Source organism: Xiphophorus hellerii, chromosome 17 (assembly GCF_003331165.1).
Source record: "Xiphophorus hellerii strain 12219 chromosome 17, Xiphophorus_hellerii-4.1, whole genome shotgun sequence".
Classification (NCBI taxonomy): domain Eukaryota; kingdom Metazoa; phylum Chordata; class Actinopteri; order Cyprinodontiformes; family Poeciliidae; genus Xiphophorus; species Xiphophorus hellerii.
Window position 1 is genome coordinate 10,251,268 of NC_045688.1, and position 21,330 is coordinate 10,272,597.

The 21,330-nt window shown below is 35.5% G+C and overlaps 4 protein-coding genes across 6 annotated transcripts; 3 read left to right on the forward strand and 1 right to left on the reverse strand.

Moving 5' to 3' along the window:
• Window positions 1–343: 343 nt before the first annotated feature.
• Window positions 344–8,489, forward strand: hcls1 (hematopoietic cell-specific Lyn substrate 1). The gene is made up of 16 exons (XM_032589803.1): window positions 344–479; window positions 1,015–1,098; window positions 1,180–1,253; window positions 2,540–2,663; window positions 2,741–2,851; window positions 3,498–3,552; window positions 3,636–3,746; window positions 4,640–4,750; window positions 4,826–4,936; window positions 5,021–5,076; window positions 5,586–5,655; window positions 5,736–5,884; window positions 6,743–6,883; window positions 6,948–7,110; window positions 7,188–7,256; window positions 8,167–8,489. The coding sequence occupies exons 2-16, from the start codon at window positions 1,015–1,017 to the stop codon at window positions 8,298–8,300; spliced, it is 1,563 nt and encodes a 520-aa protein (XP_032445694.1). The 5' UTR covers window positions 344–479; the 3' UTR covers window positions 8,301–8,489.
• On the reverse strand, window positions 8,471–11,358 carry llph (LLP homolog, long-term synaptic facilitation factor). 2 transcript variants are annotated; one of them, XM_032589805.1, is made up of 4 exons: window positions 11,194–11,358; window positions 9,853–9,858; window positions 9,566–9,799; window positions 8,471–8,843 (listed from the first exon to the last, which is right to left on the reverse strand). In XM_032589805.1, exons 3-4 carry the CDS (start codon window positions 9,789–9,791, stop codon window positions 8,680–8,682), a joined length of 390 nt encoding a protein of 129 aa, XP_032445696.1. In that variant the 5' UTR covers window positions 9,792–9,799; window positions 9,853–9,858; window positions 11,194–11,358; the 3' UTR covers window positions 8,471–8,679. The 2 variants fall into 2 exon arrangements, with proteins under 2 accessions (XP_032445696.1, XP_032445697.1); XM_032589806.1 differs by lacking the exon at window positions 9,853–9,858 and having other exon boundaries at window positions 9,566–9,803; window positions 11,194–11,307.
• A 48-nt stretch (window positions 11,359–11,406) lies between these two features.
• Window positions 11,407–13,615, forward strand: pex26 (peroxisomal biogenesis factor 26). The gene is made up of 5 exons (XM_032589804.1): window positions 11,407–11,687; window positions 11,756–11,896; window positions 12,811–13,139; window positions 13,218–13,358; window positions 13,440–13,615. Exons 1-5 carry the CDS (start codon window positions 11,476–11,478, stop codon window positions 13,532–13,534), a joined length of 918 nt encoding a protein of 305 aa, XP_032445695.1. The 5' UTR covers window positions 11,407–11,475; the 3' UTR covers window positions 13,535–13,615.
• A 749-nt stretch (window positions 13,616–14,364) lies between these two features.
• On the forward strand, window positions 14,365–20,912 carry usp18 (ubiquitin specific peptidase 18). Of its 2 annotated transcripts, none has more exons than XM_032590207.1 (10): window positions 14,365–14,856; window positions 15,831–15,927; window positions 16,024–16,163; window positions 16,232–16,311; window positions 16,388–16,522; window positions 17,371–17,466; window positions 18,399–18,560; window positions 18,634–18,768; window positions 19,096–19,139; window positions 20,231–20,912. In XM_032590207.1, exons 1-10 carry the CDS (start codon window positions 14,688–14,690, stop codon window positions 20,301–20,303), a joined length of 1,131 nt encoding a protein of 376 aa, XP_032446098.1. In that variant the 5' UTR covers window positions 14,365–14,687; the 3' UTR covers window positions 20,304–20,912. The 2 variants fall into 2 exon arrangements, with proteins under 2 accessions (XP_032446098.1, XP_032446099.1); XM_032590208.1 differs by having other exon boundaries at window positions 14,368–14,856; window positions 18,637–18,768.
• Window positions 20,913–21,330: the final 418 nt, after the last annotated feature.

Below are 21,330 nucleotides of genomic sequence, written 5' to 3' on the forward strand. Positions count from 1 at the left end.
AGTTTTGTTGGGTTTTTCTTGTCTTATAGAAACAAAAAGTACATAAGATGGTGCATAGTTTTTTTTTAAAAAAGTTGCGATACTCTAGTGTCCCCTTGTGGTGTAATTGCATTACTGCACTATGAATCACAAACTGTCTTGGTTTTAGTTCTGTTGGTAAAAACGAAAGAAGCGACTTAAAATTTCCGAGGGTGTTTGAATGCAGCATGTATATAAAAAACGTTCTAAAAGTAAATTAATGCGAACTACTGAACCAACAGCAAATATTTTTATCATGTGTTGCCGATATTGTGAAAAATGTAAGTATTTAGATTAAATTTTTTTGTTTTGGTTTTACTTATTTGCACCTCTGCGCGCTCTCGTTTGCTGGATCCGCGTTCACGTCTCGCCCATCAGAACACCTCAACCTGTGAAGACTCAGGAGAACTTTGTTGCTGCAAAATCCGCCAGACGCACCAAAACTGCGCAGGAACTAAAAGGTAAAGTAATATTTTTTATCTATTCTGCACTAACTGACTAAATCTGCAGCCTTTTCTTTTAAAAATCCTGTTTCCGCCCTAATTAAGGAAGTAGCTCTATCATAAGCCAGTACACCGTTAATTCTGCTCAATAATGTAACAATTTATATCTTAAAGGTTGCTTAAATATGATTTTAAAAATGCCCTAGCGGTGTCATGAAACATGTAAAATAAAGGTTAATCGTGTAAATATTACATATTTATGAGAATGAATGAAAACATAAACTTGAGTTTGTAATAATGATCAGAATTTGCATGTCATAATAATAGCTTATATCAAAATTGTTCTGTTTGTTTGAACTTTTAGTGAAGAATCCAATAAGTATACACAGTAATGGTGAAGTGAAGCTTCAACTTCCTTTTTAGGACTTAGTGGTTGCTCTTTGCTCTATTTCTGCCCTGCAAAAACAAACTTCCACAAATAAGACTCGTGCACAGAAACAGCAGCTTTGATCTGAGCTCTGAGTGTTGATGTTTGTGTGTTTCCTTCCCCCAGATGTGGAAGTCAGTGGTGGGCCACGATGTGAACGTGAAGGTGGCTGCAGAGGGGGACGACTGGGAGACAGACCCTGACTTTGAGGTACTGGATACTTCCTGGAGCGAGCATCAGTAAAAAAAAAAAGTCTATTTCTCTGTAAACTTTGTTTTAAATGTGTTTCAGAATGATGTATCCGAGCAGGAGCAGAGGTGGGGGGCCAAAAGTATTGAGGGCTCTGGGCGCAAAGAGCACATCAGGTGAAGATATATTTTTCTTAGTGGGTCTTATCAGGTCTTAGTGGGAGTTGCATTTTAACAGGAAGAGGAAGTAAGTGTGTGTAGTCAGACAGCAAGTCGCTCCAAATATGGGTAGTAACAGATGACACAGAGGGCTAGAAAGAGCATTAAACCAGTTCAATGCAAAGATTTTCCCTCATTAAACTGCATATTAATGTTTAAAATCACTTCTGATGGAAATAATCAAATATGTACTGATTCCAATTACCAATATTTGTAAACTTCTGAATAGCAGATTGTTCTTTTTGGTGTTTTTTAACCTCACCTTATGAACTATAGCTACTTTAAACCATTGTTTTCTTTCTTAATGTCTTGTTGATTTGAATAGATTTTCCACATTCACAAGAAAACAATTGCATCGTACAAAATTTTATCAAAACGGACAACTCAATCTGTTGAAAGCCCTCCATTATAATGGAATTCAATTGTTTTTTTTAAACATTGTTCACATATTTTATTTTGATTTTATGCAGTTAGACCTTCACAAAGTGTGGTGGGTAGTTGTGAAGTGGAGGGAAAATTAGAATTTTCAAAACAATTTCTTAAAAATGAAAATATGCCGAGCTGTTTTCATTCTGTTTAAATACCACTAATAACTCCCCAAGCTTTGAACTCAAGTTGTAATGCAAAGAAAATGGATGACAGATGCTTCTCTTTTTTATCAGTTTCCTTCCACTTTAAAATTACTCCCTACTTTGGTCACATGAAATCCCAACAAAACACCTTAATGGGGAACTATTGTGCAAAATTTACATTTTTATATTTCCATGTGGGTTTCTACTGCTGTTAAAACAGCCCAAGTTCTTAAAAATCCACCCAACCTGTTGTTGGCAATAAGTAAATTTTTTTTGGTATCTGAATAATGAGACGTTTCGAGAACCTAAAGGCAATCATTGCCTAGCAACCCCAGTAGAATTCTTTCCGTTACCTAGCAACCCCAGTAGAGTTCTGCCCCGTTATCTACCAACCCCAGTAGAGTTCTGCCTGTTACCTAGCAACCCAAGCGGAGCGCCTTAGCTGGGTAGAGGCTCTACTTTTGCCTTTACTGTTGGACCTCAAAATAAGCCAAAATCTCATTATTGAAGAATGATTTGGACAAAAAAAATATACCGAATATGTTTTCTATTGCCCATAGACCTTTCAGAACCTGTTGAAGGTGTGGTTGTAACACTCCAGAGTGTGAATACTTTTTTGCAAGGTGCTGCTTCTGAAAGCCATTTCAGTTTCCATGTCTTTGGTTCCTACAGCGTCGCCGAGCTCAGAAACCGGGTCGCTCAGGAACACGAGCAGGTGAAGCAGAAGGATCTAACTCCCAAAGCGTCGTACGGATATGGCGGGAAGTTTGGTGTGGAGAAGGACAGGATGGACAAGGTTGATGGGTTTTATTTACCTTTTGGTCCCTCACACTCCATCTCTGTCCTGCTGTCTGATCCTCGTCTTCTGTCCAGGTGGCTGTGGGTCACGACTACGTGGCGCAGGTGGAGCAGCACTCCTCCCAGAAGGACATGACGAAGGGATTCGGTGGGAAATTTGGTGTTCAGAAAGACCGTGTTGACAAGGTCAGAAAACAAAATATTTCCCTCTTAACATCCTAACGCAGCAAAATACCTTCAGTTAGGGCTGGGCGATTAATCAAAAATATTGATTAATTTAATTTTTGGAAAATCTGAATTTGTTTTCACCAATGAGCTCATTGGGTTTCCATAGATGAGCGCGATGGTAGCACTCCCAAAGCAGACTTCTTGTTTTACAACTTCTATTTATTACTTTGAATTCAGATAAACTACAACGGAATATTAGAGCAAGATTTATTTAATCAGGAGAATAAAGTCATAACATAACTAGAATTAAATAATATTGGGAGAATGAATAACCCAAGTGTAATCATAAATAATCAATAATAAATTATATTAATATTATTTATAGATAATTTATAATCATAATTATTAAGACATATTTAAATTATTCTAAAATATTTTTTATTAATTTTTTTTAACAGATCAGCATTGATTAATTATCAATAGCAACTTTTTGAAATGATTGTGCAAACACTGTCTGTTTTGAAAAAAGAACAACTACACAAACGATCTGGTCATGTCACATTTTGATAACTTTTTTTGAAGCTTTTTTTCTCATTGCAATTACTTTTTTTCTTGTAATTTTACAAACTTTTTTGTGGTAAAATTGCCTCTTCATTCTTTGCAGTCTGCCATGGGCTTTGAGTACAAAGGAGAGGTGCAGCAACACGCCTCTCAGAAAGGTTGGTTGGACAAGTTGCTCATAAATATTCGCTTGTTTCAGATCTCCAAGCTCCAGATTAATTTTTTTAATTCTCCACTTTAGATTACTCAAAGGGTTTTGGAGGGAAGTATGGAGTTGATAAGGACAGAGTGGACAAGGCGGCTTTGGGTTACGACTATAAAGCAGAAACAGAGAAGCATCAGTCACAGAAAGGTGGGTTTTATTTGTTTGGTTCTGTGATTATGGGATCGATCCATATCCAATCAGAGGTTTGGTCTTAATCAGCAGAGGGGTCAGATTGATTTTGGACTTCTAATGATTTATTTGAACCATTAAAAGGTGGGGTGATTCATTTAAATGTGCAGCTTTAGCACATTTTAAAAGCTAGCATTTGGAGTTAAGATTTATTGTGGATTTTCACAGTTCTACACGAGGCAAAATGTAATCAGAATGCCTCAAAAATACAAATACATCTAAAAAATGTAGGTCAAGTTTACAGACAATGCTAGACAAGAAAAAATAAAAATATTTTGTCGCGTCGTCGATCACGAAGACCGGAAGTGAACGGTAAAATTCAGATTTGTTGTTAGAATTTCGACTTCCCAGTTGGAAAAATAAACTGAAACGCCTCCTGAAGTCGGACTAACAACCAGAGAAGAGAGAGAAACTCCGAGTACTCCCAGTTACGACTTGTTAGGCCGACTTTGCGTTTCAATATGACCGCTCCGCGCATCAACAGTTGAAAAGGAAAAAGCTCTCCAATTTCCGAGGCAACTGGAACGCAGCATAATTTCCCCCCGCCCATCAGCGCATGTCCTGTTGCCTAGCAACCATGACAGCGCTAAACAAGCTGGTATAAAACGGAGCTCGAAATCTTCCTGGGTTTTTTTCATTACTTATGTGAAATTAAATACATAAAACAAATTAACTTTCTACAAAAATTATAAATAAAAACTACGTCTATGGAAATGACGTGAGCTACACAACTACTTAAAACTGTACTCTTCTGCTTTTGTCTGCCATTGTTACAAGAACACAAATCAACCGTCAAAATAACCCTCCGCGATTAATTCATTACTTTTTAATTTGTGCTGCGTCTTCCTCAGACTATGCCAAAGGTTTTGGAGGGAAATATGGCGTGGAGAAAGAGAAGGTGGATAAAGCCGCCATGGGTTACGACTATAAAGGAGAAACTGAGAAACATCAGTCGCAGAAAGGTGAATAAACTCAAAGTTAGCATCACATACAGGGTGATACCAGCATTTTCTCTTCACTTTATGATTCACGTTTAGATTACGCAAAAGGATTTGGTGGGAAGTACGGCGTTGAGAAGGAGAAGGTGGACAAAGCAGCGCTGGGATACGACTACAAAGGAGAGACGGATAAACATCAGTCCCAGAAAGGTGGGAAAAAGTCAAAATGGAGTAAATCCCTTAAAAATCTGAAGTTTTTAGCTCAATAATCTGAAGAAATGTTCTTCTGTTTAGATTACTCTGCAGGTTTCGGCGGTCGTTATGGAGTTCAGACAGACCGAATGGATAAGGTTAGTGTCAAGGATGTGAGCAATTAATCTGAAATAAAACCATGAATTGAATCATAAAAACTCATAATAAAACATTAGATAAAGTTTTAAATGCTGTATAGAAAGACACATGGCCTTTTTAAAATAATTTTGTTCAAATTCAGGAGGTAAATGAAGTCCAGATGATGAACACCTAAAATACACTGCTTCCTTGTACAATCAAAATAAAACACCCAAGATATCAGGAAGACAACTGAGGACTTCAATAACATAGATCCAAACTCCACAGCATGATGCTGCTGCCACCATTTTGAACTTTTCTCTTTTTCACTCGGTTCAGAAAGTGAAACTCATATATGAAATAGATTTATTACACACGTTGTAAAACATTTCAGCCCCAATTTGTTGTAATTTTTATGATTTTGGCTCATAGATTATGTGTTGCCAAAAATTTGTTTCTATTCACATTGTCAAATATTTAAACCCAAATCTTTTAAAGAAAATCTAATCTGACTGTTATAATCCTCCAGAGTGCAGCGGGATTTTCAGACATGGACTCCCCAACTTCCGCTTATGAAAAGACTCAACCTGTAGAGGCTTGTGAGTTTATTGTTTTAAATGTAGCAGTAATTATTGGTGATGTTGTGCTTTAAGTTAAATTTATTGTCGAATTTCTGCAGCAAGCACAGGCGCTGGGAAACTGAAGGCTCGCTTTGAGAACATGGCGAAGGCTTCAGATGAAGAAAACAGGAAGAAAGTAGAAGAAGAGAGAGCAAGAAGAGAAGCCAGAGAGAGCAGAGAGCGAGAGGAAGCCAAACGCAGGCAGCAGGTAGGCAAGATGGCCGTGCCACTGTCTTCAAAACTAACTAAAATGGTCTCAATCAACTCTTCTTCGTTTGTGTTTTTTTGTGCTGATAACATTTCTATTTTGTGCTGCTTTTGCTTTTAATGTAGCCCTGAAAATTTAAAGGTAAATAGTACCTCCTTCCTCTACCCACATTTTCTTCAATTAAACCAAACTTTTCTATTAATAGCTTTAAAATTATGGCAACATCAACAAAATTGTTGCTGCACAAACATTTGACACTAATTTTGTATATTAAGAATGGGTGGGAAGAAACTTTACTCAGGTCAGGTATGTTTAGCATTAGCGTCCACTAATTTTATTGTGTGTTTAGCACTAGCTTCTGTTATTTTTTGTTTATTCTTAGCGTTAGCAGATGTAAGGTTTGTATTTATTGAATAAGTGGATAGTGAATTTAACTTTTTTGTTAGATTGTTAATAACTGCTGCCAATTTTAATGCAAACATATATTCTCCATTACGACCATGGCGGCCATTTAGAAAAATGTCCACCAGAAAAAGAAAACACAGGATCAAGTATATATATGATTTCTGTGCTTCAAATGTGTAGACTCTGATTGGACACCAAACCTGTCTAATTGGCGATATTAGTGTAAAAAATAAATCTCCATGACAACCCTGGTAGCCATCTTCAAAAATCAAAACATTATCAGTAAGTATGATTTCTATGGGTTCAATTATGTGTGATTTGACATCCAAAGTATTCATCTGTGATAAATATTAGCACTTGGAAAAAAATTACTTGGAAAAAAGGCCGCCATCTTGAATTTTCATTAAAGCTAGCCACTGGAATCATTTTCAATAATCGATCTGTTTCTTTAAGGAAGAGGATTGCCGGAAACAGGAAGTCCAACATCCTCCTGCTCAGAAGGAACCGGCGTACCACATGCCGCCTGTAGAAACCCACCGAAATGTCCCGGATGTCCCAGAACCGCCTGAACCAGAAACAGAACCAGAACCAGAGGTGAACTCACATTCAGGCGTTTCTACAGTTTTAAGGCAGCCTAACGTCTCGTTTTTACCCTCAGGGGGACGAATTATACGAAGAGCCTCCAGACTTGCCTCCACGCTCAGATGATCTCCTGGAACCGGCGGAACCTCCTCTGCCGCCGCGATCCGCCGCCGTGGACGAAGAGGAGGATGGCGGGAATTACGATGAACTTTGCAAACCACCTGTTCCTGAACCAGAAGGTCTGCCTCCGACCAAAGCTCTGCGGGAAGAATTTCTTGTTCAGATTTTCTCATCTAAACATAACTTCTGCTCACAGAGGGTGGCGGCTTCTATGAGGAGGTGTCGGCCGGCCAGAGGGCAGTTGCAATTTACGACTATGAAGGAGGTAAGACCTCCTCTGCACCTTTAGTTCACAAACTGTGAAACTTAGACGCAGACTTGTGCTTTTAATGATTTATTTGAGTCGTTTAGTTTGGGATAATCACTGCATCTCCTTGAGGGGAATATGGAGGTAGTCTTATTCCTCCTTTTGTTTTGACATGCAGATACAAGAACCTAACTTGACACTTACTTTTATGAAAATAATTCAAGATGGTCGTCAAGGAAATTTTTTTTTTTCACTATATCTGCCAATATTTATCACAAATGAATACTTTTGATGTCAAATCACACGATTGAACTTATGGAAATCATACTTGCTGATGTTTAGATTTTTCAAGATGGCCACCCTGGTTGTAATGGAGAATATATGTTTGCAGTATAACTGGCAGTAGTTTTTAGCAACAGCTTTCTACTAATTTGCTAAATAAGAGTCTTTGCTCTTATTTAGAGCAGTTAGCAGTTGTGGTATCACACAACTGCTAAACACATTAAAAAAAAAATTAGCAAACGGTAGCACTAAACAGAATAACAAAAATAGCAAGAAGCTATTGCTAAATATTAAAAAATTAGTAGAAGCTAACACTAAACACACATTAAAATTAGCAGAAGCTAACTGTAAAACACTAAACAAATTAATAATTAGCTGAAGCTAATGCTAACCTGCTAAACATATTTTTAAAAAATGTCATAAGCTATGACTAAAATAATAAATATAAAGTTCACCTAAGTCATGAAAATGGGTAACATTTATGGCAATAATTGGCTAAAAAGGATCAGAAACTGTGGCCGTCTTGAAAAATATCCATGAAGTGTCAATTGGTGAAAATTAAAAATGTACGACTTGAGAGGTGAGCTTGAAAATTTTACCATCTTTCCTAACGAATTAAGCCCAACGGTTCTGTGTGTTTCCACAGAGGCTGACGACGAGATCTCCTTCAACCCTGATGATGTCATCACCAACGTAGAGATGATCGACGAGGGCTGGTGGAAGGGCCAGTGTCACGGTCGCACGGGTCTCTTCCCAGCCTCTTACGTCCAGCTGCTGTAGGCGGTTTTTGCACACGCTTCCCTTTAAAATCCAACTTTTTAATCAACTCTAACTACTTTATCCTTCTATTTATCCAAGCATTTTTTTCTAATAACGCAACATTTTAATGCTTTTTATTGAGAATCTCAACAGGATTGAGATTCTCAACTTCAATTAAAGACAATAAAGCATTTTTTTAAGGTTTGAAACGTTTATTTCTGTCATTAGACGGATGATTTCTATATTTAGAAAGTTCCAATGCTACAAACCGAGCAAACACAATCTTCCACTGATGAGTCTTCTGTCAACAAAAGTTAACTCATAAAGTTGCTGTCCTGTAAGAACAGACGCAGAATTTCCCAAGTCTCTGAAACAAACAAACAAACCGCCTCGCTTTGCTTCACCAGGCGATTCCCTTCTTCTTCTTCACTTTGCCTGTTTGCTTGGTCACGCGTTTGGCCTTCATTTTCTTGGCCTGCCGCTGGCTCATCCACACCGGGTACTGTCCGTGTTCGTCCAGCAGAGTCGCCTTGCTGCGCTTCCCGTCCATCTCCATCTTCCCGTCTAAAAACAAAAGAAATGCAGCAGAAAATACTCAGCTGTCACATATGTGCCAAAAAGAATCATTTTTAAATACTAAAATCACTAAAAATATATATTTTTTACACAATGAACAAAAAGCTAAGCATTGTTTAAACAGCTTAAGTAATTTTATTTTTTTTAATTTTGTAGGAATAGGATTATAGATCTAAAACTTCAAATGGTTTTTCTTTAAAATGAAAGTTTGCTCATTATTTTGAACTGAAAATAAAAACAGGATCTATGTCAGTCTTTGTTTGAAAACACTTCTCATATTTAGACAAGCTTTAATTTATTAATTAAAGCTTTAATACATTAATTAAAAGCAGATTTGCACCAATGTTTACTTTAAGATGAGTAGATCTAGTCTTAGTTACTATGACAACAGAAGTAAACAAGAAGGCTTGGAAAATATTATCAATTAATGTTGCATCTAGCATTTTGATGAGTAGATTTTGATTTCAATTTTTTTAGTTTTGTCCTAATTTATTAAATTTTTTGTTGGTGAGGCCACACAAATTTCATTTTTCTTCTTTGTGCATGATAATTACGTTTTTCCTGAACTTCAACGTCCAGGTATTTGAGGCGTTTTATCTCAAACTCAATCCGATTTGAAAGTAGGGTTTTGCTTAAAACCCATAATTGAATAACTTAATCTGTTAATTGCAAACAGATTAACAGGTTTGACTTTTATCTCTCCAACTCACTGTCGTCGTCCTCCTGCTGCTGCTCTGCCATTTCAACGTCGCTCTGCTTCGTTATCTTGTCGGCTGGAACCACGGTGGCGACGTCCTGCAGGTCGGCCATGTCCGCTCCTCCTTTCTTATCCAGACTCAGAGCCTGTTTGAGTCGAGCCAGCTCCTTCGGAGCGTTTTTCTTCCTCTTCTCCGCCCGCATCTTCCGCTTCCATTTGCTACGAAGACTTTTGGCCATTTTCAGGATGAGCTAAAAAAAAGGAAAAAGAATTAATTTACTTTTTCAGCCATTTTCAGAAACAGTGCTGCGTAGAATGAATAAAATTATGGCTACACTGCAAAAATTTAAATATCTTAATTCACTTGAAATAAGACAAAGCTAGGAGTCAATTATTCATTAATATTGATTTAAAATATTCCCACATTATAAGATGTTTTCATGGGAAAAATGTCATTCTGTGGTGTAAAGGAAGAAAATGTAAATTTATTTAATTTTCTCTGGGTTTTCTAATATTCATCTAGATTGATGAAACCAAGAAAATATTTGTTTAATTTTCAAAGTAAATTAAACACTTATTTTTGCTGCAGAAATCCTGATTATCCTCGTCAGTCAGATGATTCTTCACAACCACTCTAATACAGACAACTCCTTGAAGGAACTTGGATCATATTTAATTTCCCTTCAGGATTAATAAAGTATTTGATACTGAATTGAATCTAAAGCTACTACAACGTATTAGGGCCACTTTGGGTAGACAGAAAGAGGTAAATTTCCACCAAAAATACTCAGAAATTTGGAAATTAATCTCAGAAATGTTGTAAAAAAAAAAAAACTTTCAACTTTTCAAACTTATAAATTTTTTAAAGTTTTTTTCTAGAAAATTCCTAAGATTAATTTCTACATTTTTCAGGGTTTTTCCAAGTAAACTTTTACTTTTTAAACTCAGAAATGTTCATGGGTTTTTTTTTTAGAAAATTATTGAGATCAACGTAAAATCTTTGTCAGAAATGTACTTTAAAAAAAATTATATTACGAAATTATTGGCTTAAAACAAGCTCATATCTTGTTAAAATGTTACTTGTAAGTTAGTTGTATCATTTTAAGTGTTTAAGATATTTGCACTAAAAACTAAGATTTTGTGTTCTCGCAGTGAACACAATATTAGTAAAATAATCCGTATTATCCTCACTTTTCTTCCACCTGTCTTCTTCAACATATCTTTAAGACCAAGCAGGGATTAAAGAGTGGAAAATGAGTTAGATTAGCAGTAAGTGCTAGCAACTGATGATGCGATTATCATATACATTTTATTTTAGTTTTTGAGGACATGTTTCCAATTTATCCTTACAGCCCCCCCTCAGAAATAAAAGTCTAGAAGCGCCTCTGTTCTAACCCACACGACGCATATGGAGAGGAAAATAAACAACGGAACATTAATTGGTGCTGCAACCATTACATAAACGACATAAACGGTAAAAAAAAAAAAAAAGTAAATCTCGTATTCAAAACAGCTAGATGCTAATGTAGCATTTTAGCTAACCGGACGGTTTGAAAACTATTTTAAAAAGCCTCATCGCTTCAAAATAAACTGACGAAGTCATAAACTAGTAGGGCATGTTCCAAAAGAGCGGTTACTTACAGTTAGTTTATGTTTCCAGCTCTAAATGTTCGCCCTGCGACAGAAACACGTTGCTCTGTTCACATACGGAACAGCAGGGAAGGAAGCTCGAACGTGATTGGCTGCGTCAGACCTACTGAAGACGGCGGCAGGCGGCAGTTGATTGGTCGTTAATCCCGGAAGTTCCGCTCATTTCAATTTGTCAACAAACGGATGCGAGTGAGCGAAGTGTTCCTCTGTTAAGTTAGATAATAGTAAATAATCTTATTTATTCGGTGCTGATTAGCAGTTGCTTCTGGAGTTATGAACCGAACTTTTGCAGACGAAGTTCATGACAGCCGGGATCGGTTCCACCGGAGTCCTCCGCCGCTGTCCTGCTCTTCACCGACGCTTTTCCACATGTTGGAGTCCGCTGCAGAGCTCATGATGGTCCACTGCGACTTCCAGGCGGCTTTTAATGCCTGTAACGCGGGTCTGGAGAGCCTGGCGCGCCAGGAGCCAGAAGACAGAAACAGGTGAACCGTCGTGTTGTTTCCCAGCTGCGCTGCGTGTTGTTCGGGTTAGCAGCGACTTTTCTCTGCAGGGCGGAGGAGATAAAAACTGGATTCTGCATCCTGGGGATCCAGGCGCTGGCAGAGCTCAACCAGTGGGAGGGGGTTTTCTCCTGGGTCCTGCAACACTACGGGCACCAGGATAATGTGCCTGCTAAGATCATGCAGATGTGGTAAGGATTACTAATGTGTTTTTAATTTAATTATTATTTATATAATTTTATCTACTGTTTTATGTTTTCTATTTTGCATGTGTTTTTATTTAAAATGCGCACTTACAGTATTTTAAATTTTATGTTTTTTTATTGTTTTTTTTTTTAGTTATTTTTATATAAAAAATTAATAGAACACAAAACGTTTTTTTTCTGTTTTCTGTTCTACTTTTAAATCGTTTTTATAAAATTAAATATATATATTGTATATTATCTTTTTCTAAGTGTATTTTTAAAAATAGAAAAATAAAGCATTTTTTAAAATTCAAAAAAGGAACGTCAGTTTTGATGGTTTTTTTTCTATTTTTAGTTTTTATATAAAAGAAATAACATTAATTTAAAGATGGAAAAATATTTTTAAAATGGGTGATGTGATTAGTTTTTATTCTAATTATTTTTTTCTATTATCATTTTTTATTTAAAAAGAAGTGTTCTGATAATTTTCATAAATTTTAAGATTACTTTCTTTTTTGTATTTGTATTTTTTTAAATAAAAAAAAAATTAAGGGATTTTTTTTTAATTTAAAAAATAGCTATGATCAAATTTGATTGTAAACAGCTGTTAGAAAGAAATTAAAATATTTTTAGGGGCACATGTAACTGATAAAGTCTTTCTGTGTGTTTTATTTTAATTAACATATTTATTCTGACTCACCTGCCATTTTTTAATATTAAATTTTAAATAAAATTTAATAAACAAAATTCAACTAAGAAAATTGTTAAAAGAAACTTTAAATATTAAACCCTAAATGTGTACAAAGTAGATCCATTCAAATCACATTTATGTTTTTGTTTTTTATTGTTGTCGGATCGTTTTTAAATAAAAATAATGTAATTTTTCTGTGTAAATTGTGATTTTTGCTCTGTGTTTCCAGCATCCTGCTCTACTCCAAGGTCAAGCAGCCTGCAGTGATGCAGCAGGCGACCCGGGTTTGGCTGCGCAACCCGCAGAACGTCCAGGCCGTCGGGTTCCGGCTGGTGGCGGAGCTCTACCTGCTGCACGTTCTCGTGCCGCTCGGACATTTGGATGAGGCGCGGGAACTCGTTGGCGGTGACGTTGGACGCAACACGTTCACAGAAGAGCAACGGCGAAAAGCTTTGGACGTGGTGGAAGAAATAAGTCGACAGAATCAAGAAGGCCTGATGAGTCCAGAAGGAACTCCAGATTCTGGAGCTGGAGAATCACAACCGAACTCAATTCAAAGTATTTTACTTTGATTATGTTTATTAAACAAAATAAATGGAAACGACAGCATCTGATCTGACTGAGGATGTTTTGCAGGGTCTTTATTCCGTAAAGTTGAAGCCGTGTTCAGGACGTTTTACAGAAAATGCTTGAGGACCGGATCCGACTCGTCCGTTCTGCAGAAACTCTTCCTGGCCGCCATTCTTCTCTACATGCTTCTCTTCAGATTGGACCCAGGTTGGAGGCAATTCTGCTGACGTTTTCATTAAACCGTTTCGGTCGGAGATAATTATGTTGACCGTTTTGTTTCCTCTGCAGCTCTCCCGTCGTCCTATATGTGGATTTCCAAACTTCTTCAGCTGATCAAGCAGACGTGGAGAGCGACGTTTACGTCATCTCGCCCTCTGGTGTAGAGGAGGAAACTGTACATTTATTTAATTTTCTCTGAGCTTTGCAACATTCTGTCAGGTTAATTAAATTAAGAAAATATTTAACTATTTGTTGCATTTTTTCCTGTAAATTAAACATCTATATTTGCTGTGGAAATCCTGAGCATTCTCATCGTCAACAACAATGTCTTTAGTCAGAGGATTCTTCAGAACCACTGTAACACTAACTGCTACAGGACATCCTTTATGCAACAAGTTTTGGAAGGAATTTGGGTAATATTAAATTTCCCTTTAGGATTAGTAAAGTATTTTGTACTGAATTGAATCTTCAGATTTTGAGAACAATCTCGGAGATTTTCTAGAAAAAAAAACTGGAAATTGTTTAGTTTTAAAACTTGAACATTTTTAGATTGATCTTATAAATATGCTAGAAAACAAACTTTAACATTTCTGAGTTTCAAAAATTGAAAATTTGTTAGAAAGATGTTAATTTTTTTAGATTAATCTAAACTATTCCAGGAAAAAAGACAGAATTTCTGAGTTTGAAAAGTCAAAACTTTTCAGAAAAATAACTGATTAATCTTAAGCATTTTCTAGAAAAACCTGGACACTTCTGAGTTTGAAGAGTTGAAAATTTGCTAGCAAAAAATAATTTTGAGATTAAACTTAGAAATGTTCAAGAAAGAACTTTAAGAAAAAATCCTGAGTTTCAAAAGTCAAAAAATTGCTTTGAAAGAAACTGAGATTAATTCAGAATTTGTTACAATAAAATACATAGATTTAACCTCAAAATTTCAGGTTTTCTCTTGCAAATTTCATTTATTTTGTCAAACTTAGAAATTTCTAAGTGTTTTTTCTAGAAAATTTCTGAGATCAATTTCAAAATTTCTGTTTTTTGGCGGACATTTACTCCTTTTTCCTATAATGTCCCTGATAAAAAGCTCTTTATGTGTTGATTTTGTACGTTTTTATCCTTAAACCTCAACTCGGCTCATTTGGTTCCGCTTATCTTCCATATTGCCCCTCAGCGGGAAATAAACGCAAAGTTTTCCACGCGTGGATGTGACGAACCAGAACATCCAGCAGCGTGACCAGTGGTCATAATGTTTTGCCTGATCGGCGCAGTTTTTAAGTTTCGTTTTCAGGGAAGCGAAGAAGAACGAAAGTATCGCAGCTGATGCTGACGGACCGGACACAGAACCCAGCTGATCCGACAAAAACGGCTGATCGTTTTCTGGTTCGGAACCTCGAACCGAACCGAACAGATAAAAGTTCCGCTCCGATGTCTGTCTTCTGGATAGCCGAGCATTTTTTGAGACTGAGCCTTCTGGGTCGCAGGGAGTTCGGTAAGTTCTACGACCCATCTTGGCAGAAATGCGAAGGTTTATTACTGGACTTTAAAGAGTAAAAACAGGGAGGAAAACTTTATTTTAAAGCTTAATTTGATTAAATGCGGTTTGTTTTTTTTTTATTGTAAAAACTCGTTTAATGTGACTTTAAATAACCTGAAATATTTTTACATATGAATAAATTCGCTGCTACTTGTTAAAGTTTTAGATCTTTGAAAAAACATCGAATAATCTGAACTGTGGAAGATTTTTGACTTGCTCCAATTTGCTGAATTGTTTTTATTCAGGCACATTAGAGGGCAGCACAAACAGCCACAGCATGTCCAAGTAGATTTAAGCTCCGACTTTGACTAGGCCACTGGTTTTCTTCAGAGGTGACCTGCTGGTTCTGACCCAGTTTGGAGAATCTGGGCTGGGATTTCAAGGATGTTGTTTTTTTCAGATTTGGATGAAAGAAAACATTGGAGGAAAAATATTTCAGTCGTTTTTCTGTCTTGTCTAAATGTTCTTTCCTTAATCCCTCCTTTCCTTCATTTATTCCTAGTGTCCTTCCTTTTGATTACCTTCTTCCCTTCCTTGTTTTCTTTCCTTTCTCCATTCCTTCTTTTTTTTCTCTTCTTCCTTTCTTTCTCAGTACTTTTTTCTTTATTTCCTCCCATTCTTCTTCTTTCTTTCATTATTTCCTTTCTCTCCTTTCTTCCTACTTCTTGTCTTTCCTTTCTTATTCTTTCCTTCCTTTCTTTACTTCATGTCTTCTTTCTTTCTTTCATTTCCTTCCATCCTCTTCTTTCCTTCATGACTTCCTAATTTAATCAACACATTATTTTCTTAATTTTGGTCATCCATAAAATCAAAATAAATCTTTAAAAATACCAGTTTGACCTTTAGCTGTCAAAAAGTAAAAATGTAATCAAGAAGAATAAAATCTATGATATCGTAATTGACTAATTGTTTTTGTTTTCCTCCGTCAGAGATGAGAGGCCTCCTTAACTACTATCTGTCCTGCTGTGTCAACACTTTGCTGCAGACCCTCAACGCCACCTGGGAACTGGCAGACATATTAGAAAAGTGAGTTAATTAACAGCAAAAATGAGCTAATAAGCTAATGTTAGCCTGGGGTCCTAAAAACGGAGCACAAACGTGTTTTTCTAATTTTATTTTAAGGTGGAAATCCGCCGGTGTGAGAGCAGAAGATAATGTTCCCTTCCAGCTAAAGCGGATCCTGAAGATGATGCAGGAAGACCTTCCTCATCCCGCTCCTCATATGGACTTCCTCCGCTGCTTGGACAGAAACCGCATCCGGCGTAAGACACCCATCTTTGCACCGCAGAGGTCTCACTCTGATCACCTTTTCACGCTCCTGTTTTTGCAGTGAGTATGCAGCACGATGCAGACGAAGTTTTCTTCTCCATTCTGGATTTCATTCAGCGGCAAATGGATGACCGGACTCTGGTCGGCATTCATTCTCAGATTTATCATTTAATGCTTCGTCTAGACAGGATTTACTTATTTTTTTTTCTTCTTCCAGGCTCTTGAAATCCAGAATTTGTATAAGATTTCAGTGGAAACACAGGTGCAATGTTTGGAGTGTAACAACGTTCAAACGCTGAACAGTCACCTGCTCAGCCTGCCGCTACACATAAAGGAAGACCGAAACTCTCTGGTATGTCTTCTTTCGTTGCTCTTAAAAGCTTGGCGATACTAAAAATAAATTTTAATTCAACATATCCACATTTAAAACGTTACACTCATTATAAACAATCTCAAGTTTAAGGATGTTCTAAATTTATCGTATAACTAGTTAGCTTCATTGCAAGTTAGCTAACGGCAGCAGCTAGCTTCATTGCTAAGCTAATGCTAACTCGTACATATAAGCTAAAATCATGACAACAAAAATACATATATATTTTTAAAGCTTACTAGGTAAAACTCAAAAATTTTGACATTGTTGTTGAAAGCTTGGAAATTTATTTTAAAAGTAAAATAAATTGAAGCAAAAAAAAAAAAAAACAGCCATAAAAAAGTCTAAAGACGAAAATGTGACTTTCAAAACAAAAATGTCAGAATCTTTTCTCAAAAATTTCCCAGGTTAATCTCAAACTTTAAAAAAAATCTAGCAAACTTTCAACTTTTGAAACTCAAAAATATAGTTTTTTTCTAGAAAATTTGATTAATCTCAAAATTTCTGAGTTCTCATAAAACTACTGCTGCATTCGTCTAATTTAATGACTTTATTATTATTTAAAAAAAATTTTTTTTGGTCGCTTTGAATTCGAAGTCCAAATAAATAGAAGTAAAACAGATTTGTCAAACAAGATGGCCGGCCACGGCTTGCTGACATCACTCTGAACTAAAACACAAGAAGAGCATTGGTGGAAAATAATCCAGATTTTCGAAAAATTAAATCTTGAAAAGCCAAAAAATTCATTAATCAATAAATCAATTTATCATCCAGTTTACTGCTTATCTTCTTGTCAGTTTATTTGGTTCTTTAACTCTTAACTTTTTCAGAAGGACTGCGTGATCTCCTTCTTCGAGCAGCAGGAGCTGCGGGGAATTGACTGCTGCTTTTGTGCACAGTGTGAAGCCAAGACGCCAACCAAACAGGTCAGGATGGGTTTCAGTTTTTATCAGTTCACCAGAGAACTGATAAAAATAAACAAACGAAGAACTAATGAGCTAAAGAAGATAAAGCATGGAAAGAAAATACAAAAATTAGAAGTTATATAATGATGGTTTGAAGGACCAAAAGACAAAACATATTCAAAAATAATTATGAATGTTAAATTAAAGAAATGAAAAACAAAATAAAATGTAAGTAAAGCAAAAATCTCCAATTAATCCAGAAAACTACAGTGAACCCACTTACACATGGTTCAGAAAGTTAGCATGAAAGCGCTCACAAAATTTGCTTTTATGCTAATTTTCTGAACCGTAAGAGTTCACTGTATTTACTTGGCATGAAGCCAAATTTTCTGATGGCTTTTATGCTAACAGGAAATTTGCGGATTTTCTGTGGGTTGTAATTTGAAAGTATTTGTAAAAAATTTGCTTATTCGTGGAATATTTTCATAGTATCAACCGAAAATACAGTATTCCAAAGAAAACGCGGCCCAGGAAGTTGGAAAGTGCTACTTGAAACGCTATTGGCTGCCTTTTAGAAAGCAGCCAATCAGGGAGCACGGTTCATTTTCCTTGCCGCTGATTGGCTGAACCCTTTAAGGCGGCGATATTAGCAGATATTAGCTTCTGTTAGCTAGGGCTAACATGGTTTTTTTGTGCTTATTTGATGTTTGAATTATTAAAACTAGCCGTTACTTTTGTTTTTAAAGGGAGGCTTTTTGTAGTTTTGATCAGAAAGATTTATAAAAACATGAATTGGTTATTTTTGCTGCGTCAGCTTTAGTTTTAAGGGATTTCTTGATATTTCAGATCTGACAGTAACCAGGCCTGTGTTAGTTTTTAGATAAAACTCGCTGTCTTGATATCAAATTTTATTTCAGATAAACTAAAGTGGTCCCTCTAAATCTGCTTTTCAGGGTGTCAAGCTTTGCTCTCTGCCTCAAATCTTGTGCATACAATTGAAACGCTTCAGAAATATACGTGGACTCACCCGAAAACTCAACTGTAGAGTCACTTTCCCAGAAACATTCAACTTCTCTGAGTTTCAGAGAGAAACCTTCTCTTCACACTTTACCCAGGTACCTGACTTTTTTGCTGAGTATCTGGATATTGTAGTTTTTTTTAAAAAATTAAAACGTTTTGTTTTTCTAGCAGAATGACTGCAGGTATACTTTATATGCGGTGGTTGTGCATTATGGCGATGCAATGTGTGGACATTACACCGCTTATGTCCGCCACAGAGTGAGCAACCGCTGGTATTATGCAGATGACAGCCGTGTTTCTCAAGTATGTTTAAATCTGTCTCATTTCAATGAAAGTTATATGGCTTTTAAAAAAAAATTGACATGGATACAATTATTTTTATGATTGAATCATATAAAACAAAAAAATGTTTGTTGAATTTATATTGACAAATTTTTAATTTTACCTTAAGCTAAAGTTATAGAACATAAACAGTTTAACAAAATTCTGAATTCATAATGTTTAACATAATTATATAGGTTTATAATACTCTCTTTGAATGCTGCAGTTGTAGATCTTCTCTAAAGATATTTCAGATTTCTGTGCAAATCTGTGATTAAATCAATATCTTATTATCTTGGTAACTTGCAGTCCTCTTGGGAAGATGTGCAGAAAACTGAAGGACATCACTACAGGTAACTGTCTCATAAAGATTTGTTTGTATTATGTTCTCTATGTAAGAACACATTTTATAAAATATTGAATATTATTCTCATTACTGAATAAAGTTAATTGATAGTGTTGCTTCATTAATAATTCAAAGAGATCTAAACAACTGGATGCTAGTTTGTGCAGTTAGCTATAACGTTAGCTTAAACACAGGTGTAGATTCAGGTTCTATTTTATTGTTCTCTTCCTTAATGGTTGTAAATTATTTTAATTATTTTTGATATTATTTTCAAAAGCGATTTAAACAAGTTATTTCCCGGCATCTTGTAGGAGCTATCTGTTCTGCAGTGCTACTGCTAGATTATATAGATAGCAAGGATTAAACAGACTCAATAAATTGATGTGTAGATTCAGTTTTTATTTTTATTCTATTTTATTGCAGTTATCTGCCTTAGTTGTAGCCAGATTACAAAACTTATTCATAAAACAACCTCATTACTTTTGATGCTAGGAATTTCTGAAGTACTTTATAACTTCCAAAAGCAGCTAACTTTGTTACAAGGCTAACGCTAACTTGTCTAATATTAACAATAGGAATCTGGTTACAGTTGTTTAACTAGATTAAACAAATTGTCATTATAAATAATGACGTTACTTGATGCTACCTCTTATTTAAGTTTTAAAATGCCGGTTTTCTAACTTTATGCTACAGCTAGCTCTACTACAGTGCTAACACCAGCTAGCACATGTTGTTAAACATGAAAAACAAATTGATTCATTTTCAGATGTTTTTTTTTCTGCCATCTAAAACAGTTGAAGGTCTGTCCTGTTTTTGTTATCATCTCAGCTATTATTTATGGAATAAGCTAGTTAGCTTAGCTTCCATGCTAGGCTAAAGAATCAGTTTTGTATTCCTTTCCGTTCCTAAATCAGAAAACTTAAGGGTTCCTTTTGCTATAAATGGAATATTTTTTTACTCAAGAACTTTATTCAATGTTTAATCAATTGAGGTGTTTGCCAGACTTTTTAACTTTTTTTTAGTGCTAAGAAAAAGGAAATCCAGTTTTACTGTTCCTCTGAAATCAGTTTGTTTGTGTTTTTTTTTTTTTTTTTTTAGAGGGACTGCATATATGCTAATGTACAGAAAAGATCCAAAAGAAGACAACCAACAACCGGATCTGTCTGGCTGAAGCATTAGAAGAAGAAAAGTTGATGATGCAACATAGAAAATTATAAATTATTTACAAATGGTTTGTGGTGTTTTTATTATCTTTTATTGACAGATTATATTTGTTAAATATTGTTAACCATTTAAGGAAGCTTGTCAGGATTGTAAACACACCAACTGTTTGTGACAAAGGCCAGAAGATGGCGCTCCAGCATTAAAGTATGTGACGTCCACAGTACAGGGGAGATTTTAAGGAAACTTCAGCAATAAGACTCATTTTTATGTTTGTAGGGTTAATATGTTAATATCTGATTAAATATATTTGTATTTAAATTTCTTTTGATCACACAAGCTTTATTTTAACCAGTATTGTGAAAATTATTGATTATTATACTTTTTAAAGGTTAACAGAAGTTATTGATGTGAGACAAAACAGTCAACTTCACAAAAACCGGTGCTTTTTATTCTGCTTTTCTCAGTTCTGGGGTTCCTCAGGGATCAATGTTGGGTTCCCTGCTTTATGTTTTCTACATGCTTTTCTTGGGTCTGTTATTTCATCGCTCTGGTTAATATTCAGATCAATTTACAGAATTAATGTTGCAATTAAAATCCATGATGAAATTAACAAAAACCTGCCTAAAGTTGTACTTTGTTACTTTAGAAGATGCTTCTCTGGTTGATTATTTTCTTTAATTTAATAACCAATAAATTTTCCTTTCTAGAAGAAAGTCATAAAAGAAAATATTAGACAATTATTTCTGATATTAAGGTTATTCAAACTTGATCTATGCAATGATGTTGTGATGAATGTTTATGGAACGTTATTGTTGCTGACAAAGTTAAGGGACATTATTGTTGTCAACAATAACGTGTTTTAGATTGCTGTGGAGCCAATCTAAAGCAAAAAGTTTTATCTTAGTTTTTTTTAACAGAATTGTTGTCAACAAGAATGTAATTAATGTGTTTTGAACACATTTCATGGCATGTGTTCACTTTTTCCTCCTTTTTTTTTTTTTTTTTTAGCAAATACAGTAAAAGTTAATTACTAT

What these genes read in the sequence shown, in the direction of transcription:
- hcls1 (XM_032589803.1), top strand. Translation starts at nt 1,015, where the DNA reads ATGTGGAAGTCAGTGGTGGGCCACGATGTGAACGTGAAGGTGGCTGCA. An exon ending in AGACAGACCGAATGGATAAG is followed by an intron (nt 5,077 to 5,585) that starts GTTAGTGTCAAG and finishes ATAATCCTCCAG; the next exon opens with AGTGCAGCGGGATTTTCAGA. An exon ending in AATTTACGACTATGAAGGAG is followed by an intron (nt 7,257 to 8,166) that starts GTAAGACCTCCT and finishes GTGTTTCCACAG; the next exon opens with AGGCTGACGACGAGATCTCC.
- usp18 (XM_032590207.1), top strand. Translation starts at nt 14,688, where the DNA reads ATGCTGACGGACCGGACACAGAACCCAGCTGATCCGACAAAAACGGCT. An exon ending in TCTGGGTCGCAGGGAGTTCG is followed by an intron (nt 14,857 to 15,830) that starts GTAAGTTCTACG and finishes TTCCTCCGTCAG; the next exon opens with AGATGAGAGGCCTCCTTAAC. An exon ending in ATGACAGCCGTGTTTCTCAA is followed by an intron (nt 18,769 to 19,095) that starts GTATGTTTAAAT and finishes GGTAACTTGCAG; the next exon opens with TCCTCTTGGGAAGATGTGCA.
- llph (XM_032589805.1), bottom strand. Translation starts at nt 9,791, where the DNA reads ATGGCCAAAAGTCTTCGTAGCAAATGGAAGCGGAAGATGCGGGCGGAG. An exon ending in GCAGCAGGAGGACGACGACA is followed by an intron (nt 8,844 to 9,565) that starts GTGAGTTGGAGA and finishes TTTTGTTTTTAG; the next exon opens with ACGGGAAGATGGAGATGGAC.
- pex26 (XM_032589804.1), top strand. Translation starts at nt 11,476, where the DNA reads ATGAACCGAACTTTTGCAGACGAAGTTCATGACAGCCGGGATCGGTTC. An exon ending in GCTAAGATCATGCAGATGTG is followed by an intron (nt 11,897 to 12,810) that starts GTAAGGATTACT and finishes CTGTGTTTCCAG; the next exon opens with CATCCTGCTCTACTCCAAGG. An exon ending in ACAACCGAACTCAATTCAAA is followed by an intron (nt 13,140 to 13,217) that starts GTATTTTACTTT and finishes GATGTTTTGCAG; the next exon opens with GGTCTTTATTCCGTAAAGTT.